Here is a 14,870-nt window from a genome sequence, read left to right as displayed (position 1 = left end):
AAACAGTGAAGAGGGAAATATTTTGAAAATAGTCATAAAACTTTTTCACTCCAATTATATATTCACATGCACACATAATACTAGAATGAGTGCAGTTGGTTTTCCATTGAATATTATTGTAGGTTGGATCACTCAGGGATAGACTGGAATGGGAATCATAGGCAGGAAAGTTTTTTTCTGAGCCTTCATAGGATCAACAACTGGAGGAGAAGGGAAAAAAAACAAATTTGGGCAGAGGTAGGAGGACTTTGGTATGGCTACACACCTGAGAACCAAGCGACTCTTATATGACCTGTGATTGGAATGACGTAGACCCTTATCCCTGCCGAATCCAAGCCTCTGTTTATCATGTCCCTTCCAGGCTATGGCTGTTACCTTTCCTCTTACTACCTAGATTGGACATGTTAGTACCAAAGGACACCCAGAGGATCAGCTAGGCACCAAACCCATTCCTGCTTTCTCCATTTGGAGACTGTACATCACACTGCTTTCTCCATTTGGAGACTGTACATCACACTGATGATCAGCTTGTCTGTTAGGACCTCCATGCATGAATTTGAACTGAGCTTGAGGTGCTAATGCAAAGAGGACCCCAGCCTGGGGTCCCTGCTCTTTCAGCAGACTCCTGCCCCCCCCCCCCACTGCTCATGCTTGAACCCAGCTTGGTTACTGCCATCTCTGATGAAGCCTAATATTGAATACAATGCTAGGCATTAGTTGGTGTTTTAAGAACTGATGAAGGAATTCACAAGTAAAAGAATGGTCCAACAAATGGAAAAAATAAGCCCTTCACTTTTGAAACAGAATAACCCAAAACTTAATAGGACATTTCTATATAACTTTAATCTTCTAAATTAGTTATATATAATTGGTACTCCCTTAAACTATTGTTTTTCTGACTTAACAATGGAAGTTAGTATCTTTCTTTTGTTGAGAATTGAAAGTAAGTTCTTAAAACCAAATTTTGGTGCTAAACACTTCACAAAAGAAGATGTCCACATTCCCAATAGATATTAAAAAAAGGTATTCAACATCATTGCTCATTAGCAGAATGTGAATGAAAATTACAAGTTACAACCCAAATTTTTAACAACTAATGATTACATGCTGTCAAGGAAGTAAAGAAATAGGGAACTACATTGCTGGTAGGAGTGTAAATGTATACAACTACTTAGGAATATTGGTTAGCATTAACTTCTATATTTAGCCGGTTATATACCTACTCGGTAACTTAACAACTCTAGTTAAAGACCTAACAGAATGGTGCATGAATTTTTGCTGAAAGGCATGTACAAGAATGATCATAGCAGCTTCATTTATAACACTCGAAACTTAAAACATTTTTGTTGTTGTTGTTGTTGTACTGGAGTTCCTGGAAACCCTTCTACCTCCGGATTACACTCTCAGACCTATTTTTATATATTTTTAATTTGGAAGCAGGGTCTCTTAAGGCTTATGAACCAGCGTGATCCTCCTGTCTCCGCCTCCCAAGCGCAGGGATTACAAGCGTGCACCACCATGCCCTGCGAAACTTAAAACATTTTAAATGTTCCTCATTGCTGGGCTTGGTGGCGCACACTTGTAATCCCCACACTTGGGAGGCAAAGGCAGGAGGATCGCGCTGGATGGAAGCTAGCCTTGCTGGCTTAAGAGACCCTGTTTCCAAATAAAAATATAAAATAGATCTGGGAATGTAGCCTGGAGGTAGAAGGAACCCCAGTACCACCCAAAAAAAAAAAAAAAAAAAAAGTTCATCATCAGTAGAATGGATGAAATTTTTTATTATCTCTATACATGTGTATTATCTATGCAATGTCAATGAAAAGTACAGCTTATACAATATTATGAATAATTCTCAAACTTCAGTGCAAGAGATCAGAAGTGATAGGATTCCATTGCGTGAAGATTAAAGACTAAGCTGTGGTGTCAGAAGACAGGACAGCAATTGCAAATGGGAAGGAAAAAGGGAATAATAATTAAAAAGGACATGAGGGATCTTTTGTACTTTGGCAATATTTTATTTATTAACATGGGAATTGGTTACATGAGGATTTTCTTTATTATAATTTATAGACCACTTAAGTTTATGTTTTGTATGCTCTTCTAATATATTTAAAACAATATTTTAAAAATCAAGTGTCAGTGGCTTTTAATGTTTGCTTTGGTTGATAATTCTTTATATCTTTATGCTAGTCAACTTTCTGTCACTATAAAAAAAAATGCCTGTCCAGGCTTTGTAGCACAGGCTTGTAATCCCAGTATTCGGGAGGTGCAGACAGGAGGATTGTGTTTTGGGGACAGCTTCAGCTACTTAGTGAGGCCCTCCACAACTTAGTGAGACCCTGTGTCAAAATAAAGAATAAAAAACTAGGGCAAAGAGTGTAGCTCGGAGGTCGAATTGCCCTGTGTTCCATCCCCAGACCTGCAAAATAAATAAATAAATAAATAAATAAATAAATAAATAAATAAATAAATAAATATTAAAATAAAAAATAAAGAGTAAAAAGTAGGACTGGAGGTATGGCTCCGACGGAGGTTCAATGCCCCTGGGTTCCATTCTTGGTACCGCAGGGGAAAAAAATGCCCAAGATAGTTAACTTATAAAGAGAAAATATATATATTTGAGTTTACAGTCTTGGAGCTTGTAGTCTGTGATGAGTTGGCCTGTTTGGGGCCCATGGCAAGGCAGTACATAATGGTGGTAGCACATGGCAGAGCAAAGTCCCTTGTAGCACAGGGACTTTGTAGCCAGGGAGCAAAAAAGAAAAGAAAGGGGCTGGGGTCCTACAGTCCTCTCCAAGGACATGCCTACAGGGATCTAACAACTTCCACCAGAACCCACTTCCCAGGAGCGTCACCTGGGGACTGAGCCTTGGATATGGGCCCTTGGGTGACAGTCTACATCTAAATTATAGGAATGCTATTATTGAAATATTGACATGTAGCATTTTCTTAATGTTCAGAATGAATCAAAATATTAGACAATACCCAATTAAATATGAAATTCTATTTTAAAAAATCTATCAAAGAGGGATAGTGCCTCTCTGGTTGACTATTAGCTGCTGTATGAATCATGGCCACAATAAGCAAGGTATCTATATGGCTGTTGAAATATTTATTCTAGAGATCCTAATATATACAGATTTGAAAAAAGGCAATTAATAATAAATAGGAAAATATTGTCTTTGGGATTAGTTTTGGAAGTTGCCAAAAATTCTAGAGAAGCTAAGAGGTAATTTTATTGACTGTGACCCATGGCACATATTAATTATGAAACTCATATTCCTGCAAAACAAGGAACTCAATGCTAATAACATAGCAGTGGTTATTAAAAGTAGCAAACAGTGAAATTTATTTTTTCTTTAATATGTAGCCTCATTTTTTCCGGCTTATGAAAAGTTTTATAGAGTGATTAAAGGCTCTAGAGGAAGAAATAACAAAGCAGTCCGTAGTGCCTTGGAATAAAAAGGCCTGTGGGAAATTAATCTTAGGACTCATTCAGAGACAGATTGTTAGGGGATCTTCCTCTTGATTTTTTTTAAAAAAGCTAGCATAAATAAAACACAACTAACATATCCAACATTAAGGAAGTAATTCAGTACACAGTGATGATATTATAAAGTTGCAAAGTTAGACTCTGGAACAATGCATAACTGACAAAGAAAAATACTTAGAATAGTAAATAATAATTATAATTCATAATTCTAGTACCTTAGGAGGCTGAGATAGGGGGATTCACAGGTTGAAAGCCAGCACATGGTAACTTAGTGAGACTTGTTTCAAAATAAAAAAGAGCTGAGGTTGTAGCTCAATGGTAGATGTCTCTGGGTTCAATCCCTAATACCACACACAAAAAAATTATGACACAAAATGGTACAGTGGGGTTATGGGTCATTTGTATGTATATGGCCTTTAGTATTTTCTATAAGAATATGTGAGCTTTATAATAATTAATTAGAAGAGAAAATCTTTTGAAAGCTCCCAAGTCAAAATAACTATATATTTGTGTAACTAATATAATACAGTATTTTTTTAAAATTTGAAAGAGGCATTGTAGTAATTGAAAATTTTCCTGGCTTTGGAGTAGACAGTCAAACCAGTTTGTGCTTCCACTACTTCTTATTTATCATCACTTTGCGTAAATAACCACGTTTGGACTAATCACAAAATAAGAATGTTGAAATCCAAATTGAATGATTGGTATCAGAATTACGGGTTATTGAAAACCCTTAGTTCAATAAACATTAGCTGTTTTCATTACTTTTCAATGTCCAGTACTTTATTGAATATAATTAGTAAAGTAAGTAAATATTTATTTGAAAGGAGAGAGAAATACATGTGACAATCATTCTAAACTGCAAGTGCCAAACTAATCTTGCATTGAGTTTTATTTAAAACTCACAATACTCAGTTTAAAATAGTTCCCAAACTTGTTGATCATAATTAATACCATATTGTGACCATCCTGTCCATATGTATTTATATATAAATAAAGTGATTTTTGAAGCAATGTAGCTCAAAGGCTTTTAGTATATTCACAAGGTTATGAAGCCATCACCAAAACTATTTCTAGGACATTTTCTTTTCCCGCAAAAGGAACTCATCCCTCCCTCCCTTCCCTCAACCCTTGGTAATCATTAATCAACTTTCTGTTTGTTATGTCATATAAATGGATTATTGGCTTTGTGTGAAGGGCTTCTGTCACTTAGGATTTTTCAAGTTTTATCTATGTTGAAATGTATATTAGTGTCTTTTTCTTTTTCTTTTTTTTTTTTTTTTTTGGTACTGAGGATGGAACCCAGGGGCATTCTACCTTCAAGCTATACCCCCAACACTATTTTTTATTCTTTATTTTGAAACAGGGTCTCACTGAGTTGCAAAGGACCTAGGTAGCTGAGACTGTCCATGAACCTGCAATCCTCTTGTCTTAGTCTCCCGAATGCTAGGGTTACAAGCATGCGCCACCAAGCCCCTCATGTCGTGTGTGTGTGTGTGTGTGTGTGTGTGTGTGTGTGTGTGTTATGTGTGACTGAATACTCTCTAGGTTTTAGCATACCACATTTTGTTTATCCAGTTATCAGTTGGTGGACATTTGGGTTGTCATTATTAATAATGCTGTTATGGATATTGCCACACAAGTTTAGTGTGTATATGTTACCAGTTCTCCTGGGTATATACCTAGGAGTACAATTGTTGAGACAGTTCCATTCTGTTAGCTTTTTAAGGGACTGTTTTTTCAAAGTAGCTATAGCATTCCCATCCCCACCAGCAATATTATCAGGGCTCTAATTTCCCCACATTCTTATCAACACTTGCCCACTTATTTTTTATTTTAACTATCCTAGTAGATGTGAACTGATATCTCATTGTAATTTTGATTTGTACTTCTCTTTAAAATTTGGAAGCCGGGCGTGGTGGCGTATGCTTGGGAGCTTTTGGGAGGCTGAGACCAGAGGATCACGGTTCACGGACAGCCTCAGCTACTTAGTGAGGCCCTCCGCAACTTAGTGAGACCCTGTTTCAAAATAAAGAATAAAAATAGGGCAGGGGTTGTGGCTCGGAGGTCAAATGCCCCTGGTTTCCATCCCCAGACCCACAAGAAAAAAAATTTTTTTGGATGCCTTTTATTTTTTTTTCTTGCCTGACTGACCTGGTTAGAACCTTCCATACAATATTGAGTATAAGTGATAATAATAATAACCTTCAACTTATTCCTGATCTAACCTTCAACTTATTCCTGATCTTAGAGGGAAAGTACTAAGTCTTTAAGTATGATATTGTTCATAGATTTTTTTTTCATAAATGCCCTTTATTAGGTTTAGTGATTCGATGGAAATTTGTGGCTGAAAATGTCAATATTGGGTTAAAAAAAAAGAATCTCAAGAAGAACCAACCAAACTCAAAGCAAGCAGAAGAAAATATAAAGTTAATATTTACAGTATAGAATAAATTAGGGAGCTTTCTCTCCTACTGGATTTTTATAAAGAGTGAGCGAAGTGTTAGTTTTACTTATTTACATATGTTTTTAATGTTTAGTAGAATTCACCTGTGAAGCCATCTAATTCTGATCTCAGTGGTTACCCTAGTGATTATAATTAATATCTTAATTACCAATCTACTTTAGATTAAACTAATTTAATTTTAGTAGCGTACCCAAACTTTCTTCTTATATAGCTTCACACCCCCTCCTTTCTATTTTGTGCCATTATTATGATCAATGTTTATTTTATTTCAGGGGAAGATATAATCCAGTTCATCAGAAGACAGTGAATGCCAAGAGAGGACCTGTAAAAAAGATGATAAGATCAAACTATCTTCCAAAACTCAATCCATGATTCCAGAATTGGGTGGATTTTTCTTTCTTTCTTTTTTCATCTATAATATTGAACTTGTGAAGTTAATATTTGACATTTTTTTCCCAGGGAATGAAATAGATAAGAACGAGCTACCAAACCTCTCCTTAGCCCTTCTTTCAGAAATTTATTCCTTTGTTTTCATCAAAGTCATTTTCTCTAGTTACCCTAGAATATTTGGTAGAAGCACTTGTGAAGTTTTTAATATCTTAGGAAACCTGAAGGTTGGCATCATTACACTTGCTTTGAATAATATATTTATGACCAGCTCTGATAATAATACTGCTAGTATATTTGGTTTCTGGCTGGTTATTAGCTAAAATATGTTTATAAAACCTTTTTTGCTATTTTACTATTTGAGGCTATATAATATGCAGTTTTCCTCCTTCTTTTTTCTTTTGTGCTCTACCACTGAGGTATAACCCCTCTCCTTTTTAATTTTTATTTTGAGACAGCATCTCTCTAAAATTTCCTAGGTTGGTCATGAACTTACAATCCACTTGAAGCAGTCTCCAGAGTATCTGGGTTTATAGGTGTGCTCCACTGTACCCAGCATGCTCAACTTTTTAAACCTAAGGTTTAAACAAAATAACAAATCAAATGAATATTAAATTTTGTCCAAAATGTCAATGTAGTGAGAATAACCTTCAGTCATGGATCTGCTTGTTTTTAGTCCCTGCTCTGCTTGTAGCTTAGATGATCTTGGGCAAGTTTCTTTGCCAAGTCTGTGTTTCCCACGCCTTAAAATGACTTAACCAAACATCATTTCTAAGGTTCTTAACATTCTAGAAAGCTAGTATTCATTAAGTCATAAGATACTGCCACTGAGCACATAAGAAATTTAAATCATTTATGATTTGTATTAACTCATAATAATGGCCTAATTCTTTGAACCAAACATTGCAAGTCTTCAAAATACTCAACTCTAGAGATAGACGTAGAATGAAGATGACCAAAGAGGGGTTTTTTTTTTTTTTTTGAGGATTCATAAAATTTATTAAATTATCCTATTCATCTTTAGACAGATTTTTCAACTTTAACCTAGGCCTGGAACATACATGTAACTTATTTGCCTATTTTGATAAGTGGAATTACTGGACTATAAATTTCCACATGTCATCAGAAATACTTTTCAGCTAATGGTGTTTTCACCTATATCTGGCACTAAATCTAAGTTGTATTCAGTATCACTAATGATGAATGCCAAATGCATTTCTATAATTACCTTTAAAGATACTTTCTTTAAGGAAGAATGCACACATTTTATATAGCCAAGTTATTTTATGCAACTTTAAGATGTAATGCAGAGCCAGGCATGATGGTGCATACTTGTAATTCCAGTACTTGGGAAACTGAGACAGGAGGATCTCGGAATCACGGCCAGCCTCAGCTACTTAGTGAGGCCCTCTACAACTTAGTGAGACCCTGTTTCAAAATAAAGAATAAGAAATAGGGCTGGGGGTGTAGCTTGGAGTTTGAATTCCCCTGGGATCAATACCAGTACTGCAAAAAATAAATAAATAAAAATAACAAATAAATGTAATGCAGAGAAATATAAAGTAACTTCCTGTAAGTTATTCTTCAGAATAGGGAAATGTTCTCCCCTATTCTTAAGCTAACTACATATATTAGGTACCATGACACTTACTGTTAGACAAATACTAAATTTTTTTCTTATATCACGTTTCCTGGAATTAGTAGCAAATTGACAATTTAAATGCTACAAGAGTTATAATTATCAATGAGAAACAAGTTTTTTTTTTTTCATACAGCTAAGCCATGTAGGAACTGGCTTACAGAACATTTAGAGATGTCTCAATATCTGGATAGTATATTAGTTGAACATTTTTATTATGTAGACTTTATCACATTTACGAGTTAGGTCTGTAGGAGCAATTTTGAATTACTTTCCAGATGTTAGAAAATGTCTAAGAGTAACGGCTTGTTGGTGGGATAGTGTAAAGAACTGAAATAGGGGACTCCAAGATTATGTTGTAATATCAGTTTACCACTTCCAAGCTTCTAAATTTGGGTAAATCACTTTTCATTGCCTAACTTTTTGCCATTTTTAGACTTGGAATTTCCTTACTACTGCAAAGGGGTTTCAATTTACAGCAAAAGTACTTACCACATATTTATTTTTTTATTTATATTCCATTTTACTCTAAAAGGATGTAAGTTAACTAGAAGTGTAAAAAGAACATTCACAAAATAGAAGATGAACATATAGGTGAAGCTTTGTAAACTTTTCCAACCAATGAATGCTCTATTTTAAGCCTTCTAGTAGCCAGTACAAAGTAGGAATGTTACACAGCTATCATTTGTTTTTCCTAGAAGGAATATACAAGAAAACGTTTTGTGTAATTCTTATCTCTGAAGATAATTGTCATGCAATGATCTATTAGAAAATGCAACTATTGTAATAATAAAAAATGATAGTTTGGGGTTTTCATTTTGTTTGATATTCAAATATATATTGATATCAGTGTTTTTAATTGAAAAGTTCAAAATTCATAAAAATCAATAAAACAGCAGTAAATATTTACTATAGTTCAGAGCTTAGTGCTTAATTTTAATTAAAATACCAATAAAACAATGCATAATGTATTTTAAATTTAAAATACCTAAATTATAAAAATATAATTATCACTTATTAAAACTAATGTTGCTAGAATTAAAAAGACAAGTAATAATGAGTATTGGCAAGGATGTGTAGAAATTAGACCCTCATGCATTGCTTGTGAAAATGTAAAATGATACTATCGTTTTGGAAAACTGTCAGTACCTCCAAAAGTTAACCATAGAGTTACCATATGACCCAGATACACACACACACACACACACACACACACACACACACACACACGAGAAATGGAAACATATGTTCATGTAAAAATGGGTGTATGAATGTTTGTAGCACCATTATTCATAATAGCTCCCAAGTGAAAAACACCTAAGTGACCATCAATTGATGAATGGATAAACAAAATATGGTATATAGAAACAATGGATATTATTTGGTAGTAAAAACAATAAAGCACTAATATATGGTACAACATGGATAAACCCTGAAAACATTATCCTAAGTAAAGAATCCAATCACAAAACACCACACATTGTATAATTCCATTTATATCAATTGTCCAGAATAGGCAACTCCATATAGACAGAAAGTAGATGAATATTTGCCTGAGGCTGGGGGAGGGTTGGCTATAGGAAGTGACTGACTGCTAATGGGTGCAGAATTTCTTTGCTTTAAGATTGATTGTGACAGTTGTATAACTCTGAATATACTAAAAACCACTGAATTGTACACTAAGCAGGATAATTGTGATTTATACCAATAAAGCTGTTTTTTAAAAAAAAACAAATGTCTAGTCTACATTAGCATTCTGCTATATACACTAATAGATATTTAAATATCATTCATCTTTCTTAGAAAATATCTTAAAAATCAAAATGCACCAAAATTATTGGCACTGTGATTTAATGAAGAACATAATTTTGACCAGATTTTTCCAAGTAGCAAGCTTTTTCAGATATTACCCTAGTCAATAATTGAAAGATAGTCATATGCTAATTCCCAGTGTTCTCTTTCAACTTCTCTAACTTTGAATAATTTCATTTCCTACTTAATAATCTTGTGGATATATTTACAAAACATCTCTTGTATTTTTTTACTGGGGCTGAATTTTCTAATTTACTAAGACCTATTGTAGGGTTTTTGTGTGTGTGTGTGTGTGTGAGTGTGTGTGGTACTGGAAGTAGAACCCAGGGGCATTCTATCTCTGAGCTACACCCCCAATCCTATATTTTATTCTTTATTTTGAAACAGCCTCTCACTGAGTTACAAAGGACCTCACTAAGTAGCTGAGGCTGTTTTGTTTCAAGAAAAGTATTTCTACTTTTTAAAATTATAGAGATTAGTTCTATCATATTTGGCTAGAGACTCCAGAGAGGTTCACATATATCGAGTTTATGTACTAATATATTCATATTCTCTTGGACAAAAAATTCATTTGAGACCAAGAGTTATTCTTGCAACAAAAGCTTATCAATCATTCTGTTTGGTTCCTTTTTGTTATGTGCATAAGTGAAGCCTTAGTTAGACTTATACACCATTTCTAGATACATTTTTTGTAAATTAAATGAGTTATATATCCTTTTTAGTATATAAATCATTTATATTTTTACTTTTTAAATATTTGTTTTATTATTTTTGGCATTTTAAATTTTATTGGTGCATTGTAATCATGCATCATTATGAGGTATAGAATGGTAGAGGCATACATGCACGCATCACACCTTTAGTCCTTCCCCAGTTCCCACCCCATTTTCTCCCCCTCCCTCCTCCAGTTCAGCTTAGTGACTGACCAACTTTGATGTTTGTGAATGTACATCATGCACATTAGGGTGCTTTCCTCTTCCCCCCTCTCATCTTCCTCAGTTAGGTCACCTTTACTCATCTAAAGTTTCTCTTTTGTTTAGAGTCCCTCCTAAGACCTATTTTCTCCCTAGATTTTCCATAATATGGAGAACATCTGACTTTTCACTTTTTGTGATGGGGTTAATCTCACTTAGCATAATGTTCTCCAATTCCATCAATTTCCCTGAAAAATGACATACATTTGTTGTTATTTACAGCTGAGTAAAATTCCATTGTGTATATATCCCATAGTTTTGTAATCCATTCATCTGTTGATGGACATCTTGACTGGTTTCATAGTTTGGCAATTGTGACTTATGCAGCTATAAAAAGAGATACCCATACATTAGTCTGGTAGTTTGGTTTCCATTCCTTTGGATAGATACCCAGAGTGGTATTGCTGAGTCATATGGTAGGTTCATTTGCATTTTTCTGAGGATTTTTTCATACAGTTTTCCAAAGTGGTTGCACTAATTTGTAGTCCCATCAACAATGCATTAGAGTTCCTACTTCTCCACACCCTGGCCAGCATTTGTTACAACCCCAGTCCTATTTTTTAGTCTTCTTCTTATTTTTTTTTTGAAATAGGGTCTCACTGAGTTGCAAAGAGCCTTGCTAAGTAGCTGATGCTGTTTGCAAACCGATCCTCCAGTCTCTGCCTCCCTAATGGATAAGTGAGCGCCACCACACTCGCCTTGTGTTTTTAATTAATGCTATTCTAATTGGAGTTGGATGAAATCTCAGGGTAGTTTTGATTTGCATTTCTCTACCTGCTAATGATGTTGAACATTTTTTCATACATTTAGTGCCCATTTAAATTTCTTCTTTTGTGACGTCTCTATTTAGTTCACTTGCCCATTTTTTAATTAGGTTGTTTGTTTTCTTAGTGGTGATTTTTTTTTTTTGCATTCTCTGTAAATTCTAGATATTAGTCCTCTTGGAGGAGTAGCTGGCAAAAATCTTTCATTTTGTCAGCTCTCTATTAAGGTTTTTGATAGTTACCTTTGGGGTCACACAGAAGCTCTTCAGTTTTAATGCAATCCCACATAAAGAACCCCCTTTTAATTCCTTGTACCTTTGGGGTCTTGTTGAGAAAGTTTATATCTGTGCCTGTGTGTTAAAGCACATAGGACCTATGCCATCTTCAAGGAGCTGCAAGGTCTCTGGTGTAATTTCCAGGTCTTTTATCTATCTTAAATGGACTCTTGTGAATAGTGAGTAAGTACAGTTTATTTTCATTTTTCTGCATATGGTTAACTAGTTTTTTCCAATAACTATTTGTTGAAGAGGCTTTTTTCCAGGTTATGTTTTTGGCCCCTTGGTTAAAAATTAATTGGCTGTAAGTGTGCGGATTTATTTCTGAGGCTTCTATTCTGCTCCATTGGTCTGTGTGCGTTTTTGTGCCAGTATGATGTTGTTTTTATTACTATGGCTTTGAGTATAAAGTCAGCTATTGTAATTCCTCCTGCATGGTTTTTGTTACTGAGAACTACTTTGATTATTTTGGGTTGTTGTTGTTGTTGTTGCTCCAAATGAATTTAAGGACTGATTTTTCTATGTCTTTGAAGAATGGCCTTGGTAGTTTAGTGGGTATTGCATTGAATCCATAGATCAGTTTTGGGAGAATGACCATTTTGATGATGTTTATTTTGCCTATTCAAGAGCATGAAAGGTCTTTCCATCTTTAAGGTCTTCTGCCATTTATTTTCTCAGTGTTTTATAATTTTCTTTGTAGGGGTCTTTTACCTCCTTGGTTAGATTTTATTTTGGGGAGGGATATCATAAGTGAAAGTGTTTTGTGGATTTCTTTTTCAGTGGATTTATGATTAGCATACAGGAAAGCTGATTTTTTAAAGATTTATTTTGTATCCAGAGACTTTGCTGCATTTCTTGATCAGTTCTATGAGCTTTTTGGTTGAGTTTGTTTAGTCTTCTAAGTATAATATGTCATTTGCAAATAGAGATAGTTTTAGTTCTTCTTTTCCTATTTTTACCTCTTTTATTTCCTTCTCATGCCTTATTGTTCTGGCTATAGTCTCAAGTACTATATTGAAAAGGAGTGGTGATAGTGAACATCCTTGTCTTGTTCCTGTTTTTAAGGGGAACTCTCATAGTTTTCCCTCATTTAATATGATGTGGTCTAGTGGCCTATTGTATATTGCATTTATTATGTTGAAGTATGATCCTTCTGTTCCTATTCTCTGAAGTGCTTTTTATCATGAATGAGTGTTGGATTTTGTCAAATGCTTTTTAAGCTTCTATTGAAATGATAATGTGATTTTTGTTCTCAATTCTGTTTATGTGGTGAATTACAAGGATTGTTTTTCATATGTTGTACCAACCTTGTATCCCCGGAATGAACTTGATTTGGTCATGGTTTAATTTTCTTAATGTGTTTTTGAATACACATTGCTAGTATTTTGTTTAGCAATTTTCCATCTAAGTTCATCAGTGATATAGGCCTGTAGTTTTCTTTCCTTGAGCTGTCTTTATTTGATTTTGGTATTAAATGTGATGTTGTCTTCATAGGATGTATTTGGGAAGAGTCCCATTTTTTTTTCTATTTCAGGAAGTAGATTGAGAAATATTGAGATTAGCTTTTCTATATAGGTTTTACAAAATTCACTTGGGAAACCATCTGGTCCTGGGCTTTTCTTTGATGGTAGACTCTTTAGTTCTGCTTCAATTTCTTTGATTGCTATTGGTTGGTTTAAATCTTCTGTACTTTTTATTCAATTTAAGAAGGTTATATGTATCTAGACATTTGTCAATTTCTTCTAGGTTTTGTATTTTGTTGGAGTATAATTTTTCAATGTAGTTTCTGATAATCCTCTGCATTTCTATGCTTTTGGTGAGAATATCACCTTTTTCACCTCTTATTTGAGTAATTTGGGTTGATTCTTTTAGTTAGGTTGGCTAGCATTTTATCTATCTGCTTCATCTTTTCAAGAAACCACCATTTGGTTTTGTTGATTTTTTTTGTATCTTTTAACTCTCTACTTCATTAATTTCTGTTCTGATTTTAATAATTTCCTGTCTTCTAATGGCTTTGGGGTTAGACTTGCTGTTTTTCAAGGACTTTGATATATGTCTTTAGGCTATTTATTTGATGATTTTCTCTTCTTATGTGAACACTCAGTGCTATGAATTTTCCTCTTAATACTGCCTTCAAGGTATCCCAGATATTTTGATATGTTGTATCTCTGTTTTCATTTGTTTCTAGGAATTTTTAAATTTCTCCCCTTATTTATTTTATGACCCATTCCTCATTCAGCAGTTTGGTGTTCAGTTTCCATGTATTCATGTGGTTTCTCTGGGTTTTCTTATAATAGATTTTTAATTTAATTCCATTATAGTCTGAAAAGATGCAAGGGATTATGTCATTTTTTAATTTACTAATGCTCTTTATGGCCCAGGATGTGGTCTGTTTTGGAGAAGGTTCCACAAGCAGCTGAGAAAAATGTGAATTCAGCTGTATTTGGGTGGGATATTCTACATGTGTCTAATAGGTCCATTTGGTTTATGGTGTGTTTTAGGTCTGAGGCATCTTTACTGACCTTTGTGTAAAAGATCAGTCTAGTGTGTGAGAGGAATGTTGAAGTTTCCCAATATTATTGTATTGGAATATGTGTCACTTAATTTCACAAAGAGTTTGTTTTATGAAAGTGTTTGTGCCTATGTTTGGGGCATAAATGTAAAGTAACAGAATTAACAGATTTGGTATTTGAAAAAGTCAGAATAGTAGAATACTAAAAACAGGTATTAAAATCACTAAATAAAGTCAGGCATCTTGGTGCACACCTGTAATTTCAGTCCTTGGGATGCTGAGACAGAAAGATTGCACGTTTGAGGATAGCCTCAGCAACTTAGCAAAACCTCCAGAAACTTAGTGAGACCCCATTTCAAAATAAATAAAAATAATGAAAAGGAGTAGGGGTATAGCTTGAAGGTAGAATGCCCCTGGGTTCAAATCCTAGTACCCCCAAGCCCTCAAAAATCACTAGACATGGTTGAGGTAAGAAAAAAGTATGTTTAAAACAATAAGGCAGTATATCAATGTGAGAGCATTCCATTATTGACCCAGGGCACTA

At 34.4% G+C, this 14,870-nt stretch overlaps 1 protein-coding gene across 1 annotated transcript in view; it reads left to right on the top strand.

Annotated features, from left to right (window-relative positions):
• Nucleotides 1-6,335, top strand: part of CCDC169 (coiled-coil domain containing 169) — a gene marked incomplete at both ends in the record, with an annotated part of 51,186 nt that extends 44,851 nt beyond the window's left edge. Inside the window, one exon of the mRNA XM_080688808.1 lies at nucleotides 6,236-6,335. Within this exon, the coding sequence (XP_080544934.1) occupies nucleotides 6,236-6,335 (100 nt within the window). The remainder of the gene's footprint in view (nucleotides 1-6,235) is intronic.
• Between the last annotated feature and the right edge of the window lie 8,535 nt (nucleotides 6,336-14,870).

This window comes from Muscardinus avellanarius (assembly GCF_963383645.1).
Source record: "Muscardinus avellanarius genome assembly, chromosome: 2".
Taxonomy (NCBI): Eukaryota; Metazoa; Chordata; class Mammalia; order Rodentia; family Gliridae; genus Muscardinus; species Muscardinus avellanarius.
Note: the sequence above shows the minus strand (reverse complement) of the source record. Positions and strands in the feature narration are given on the sequence as shown.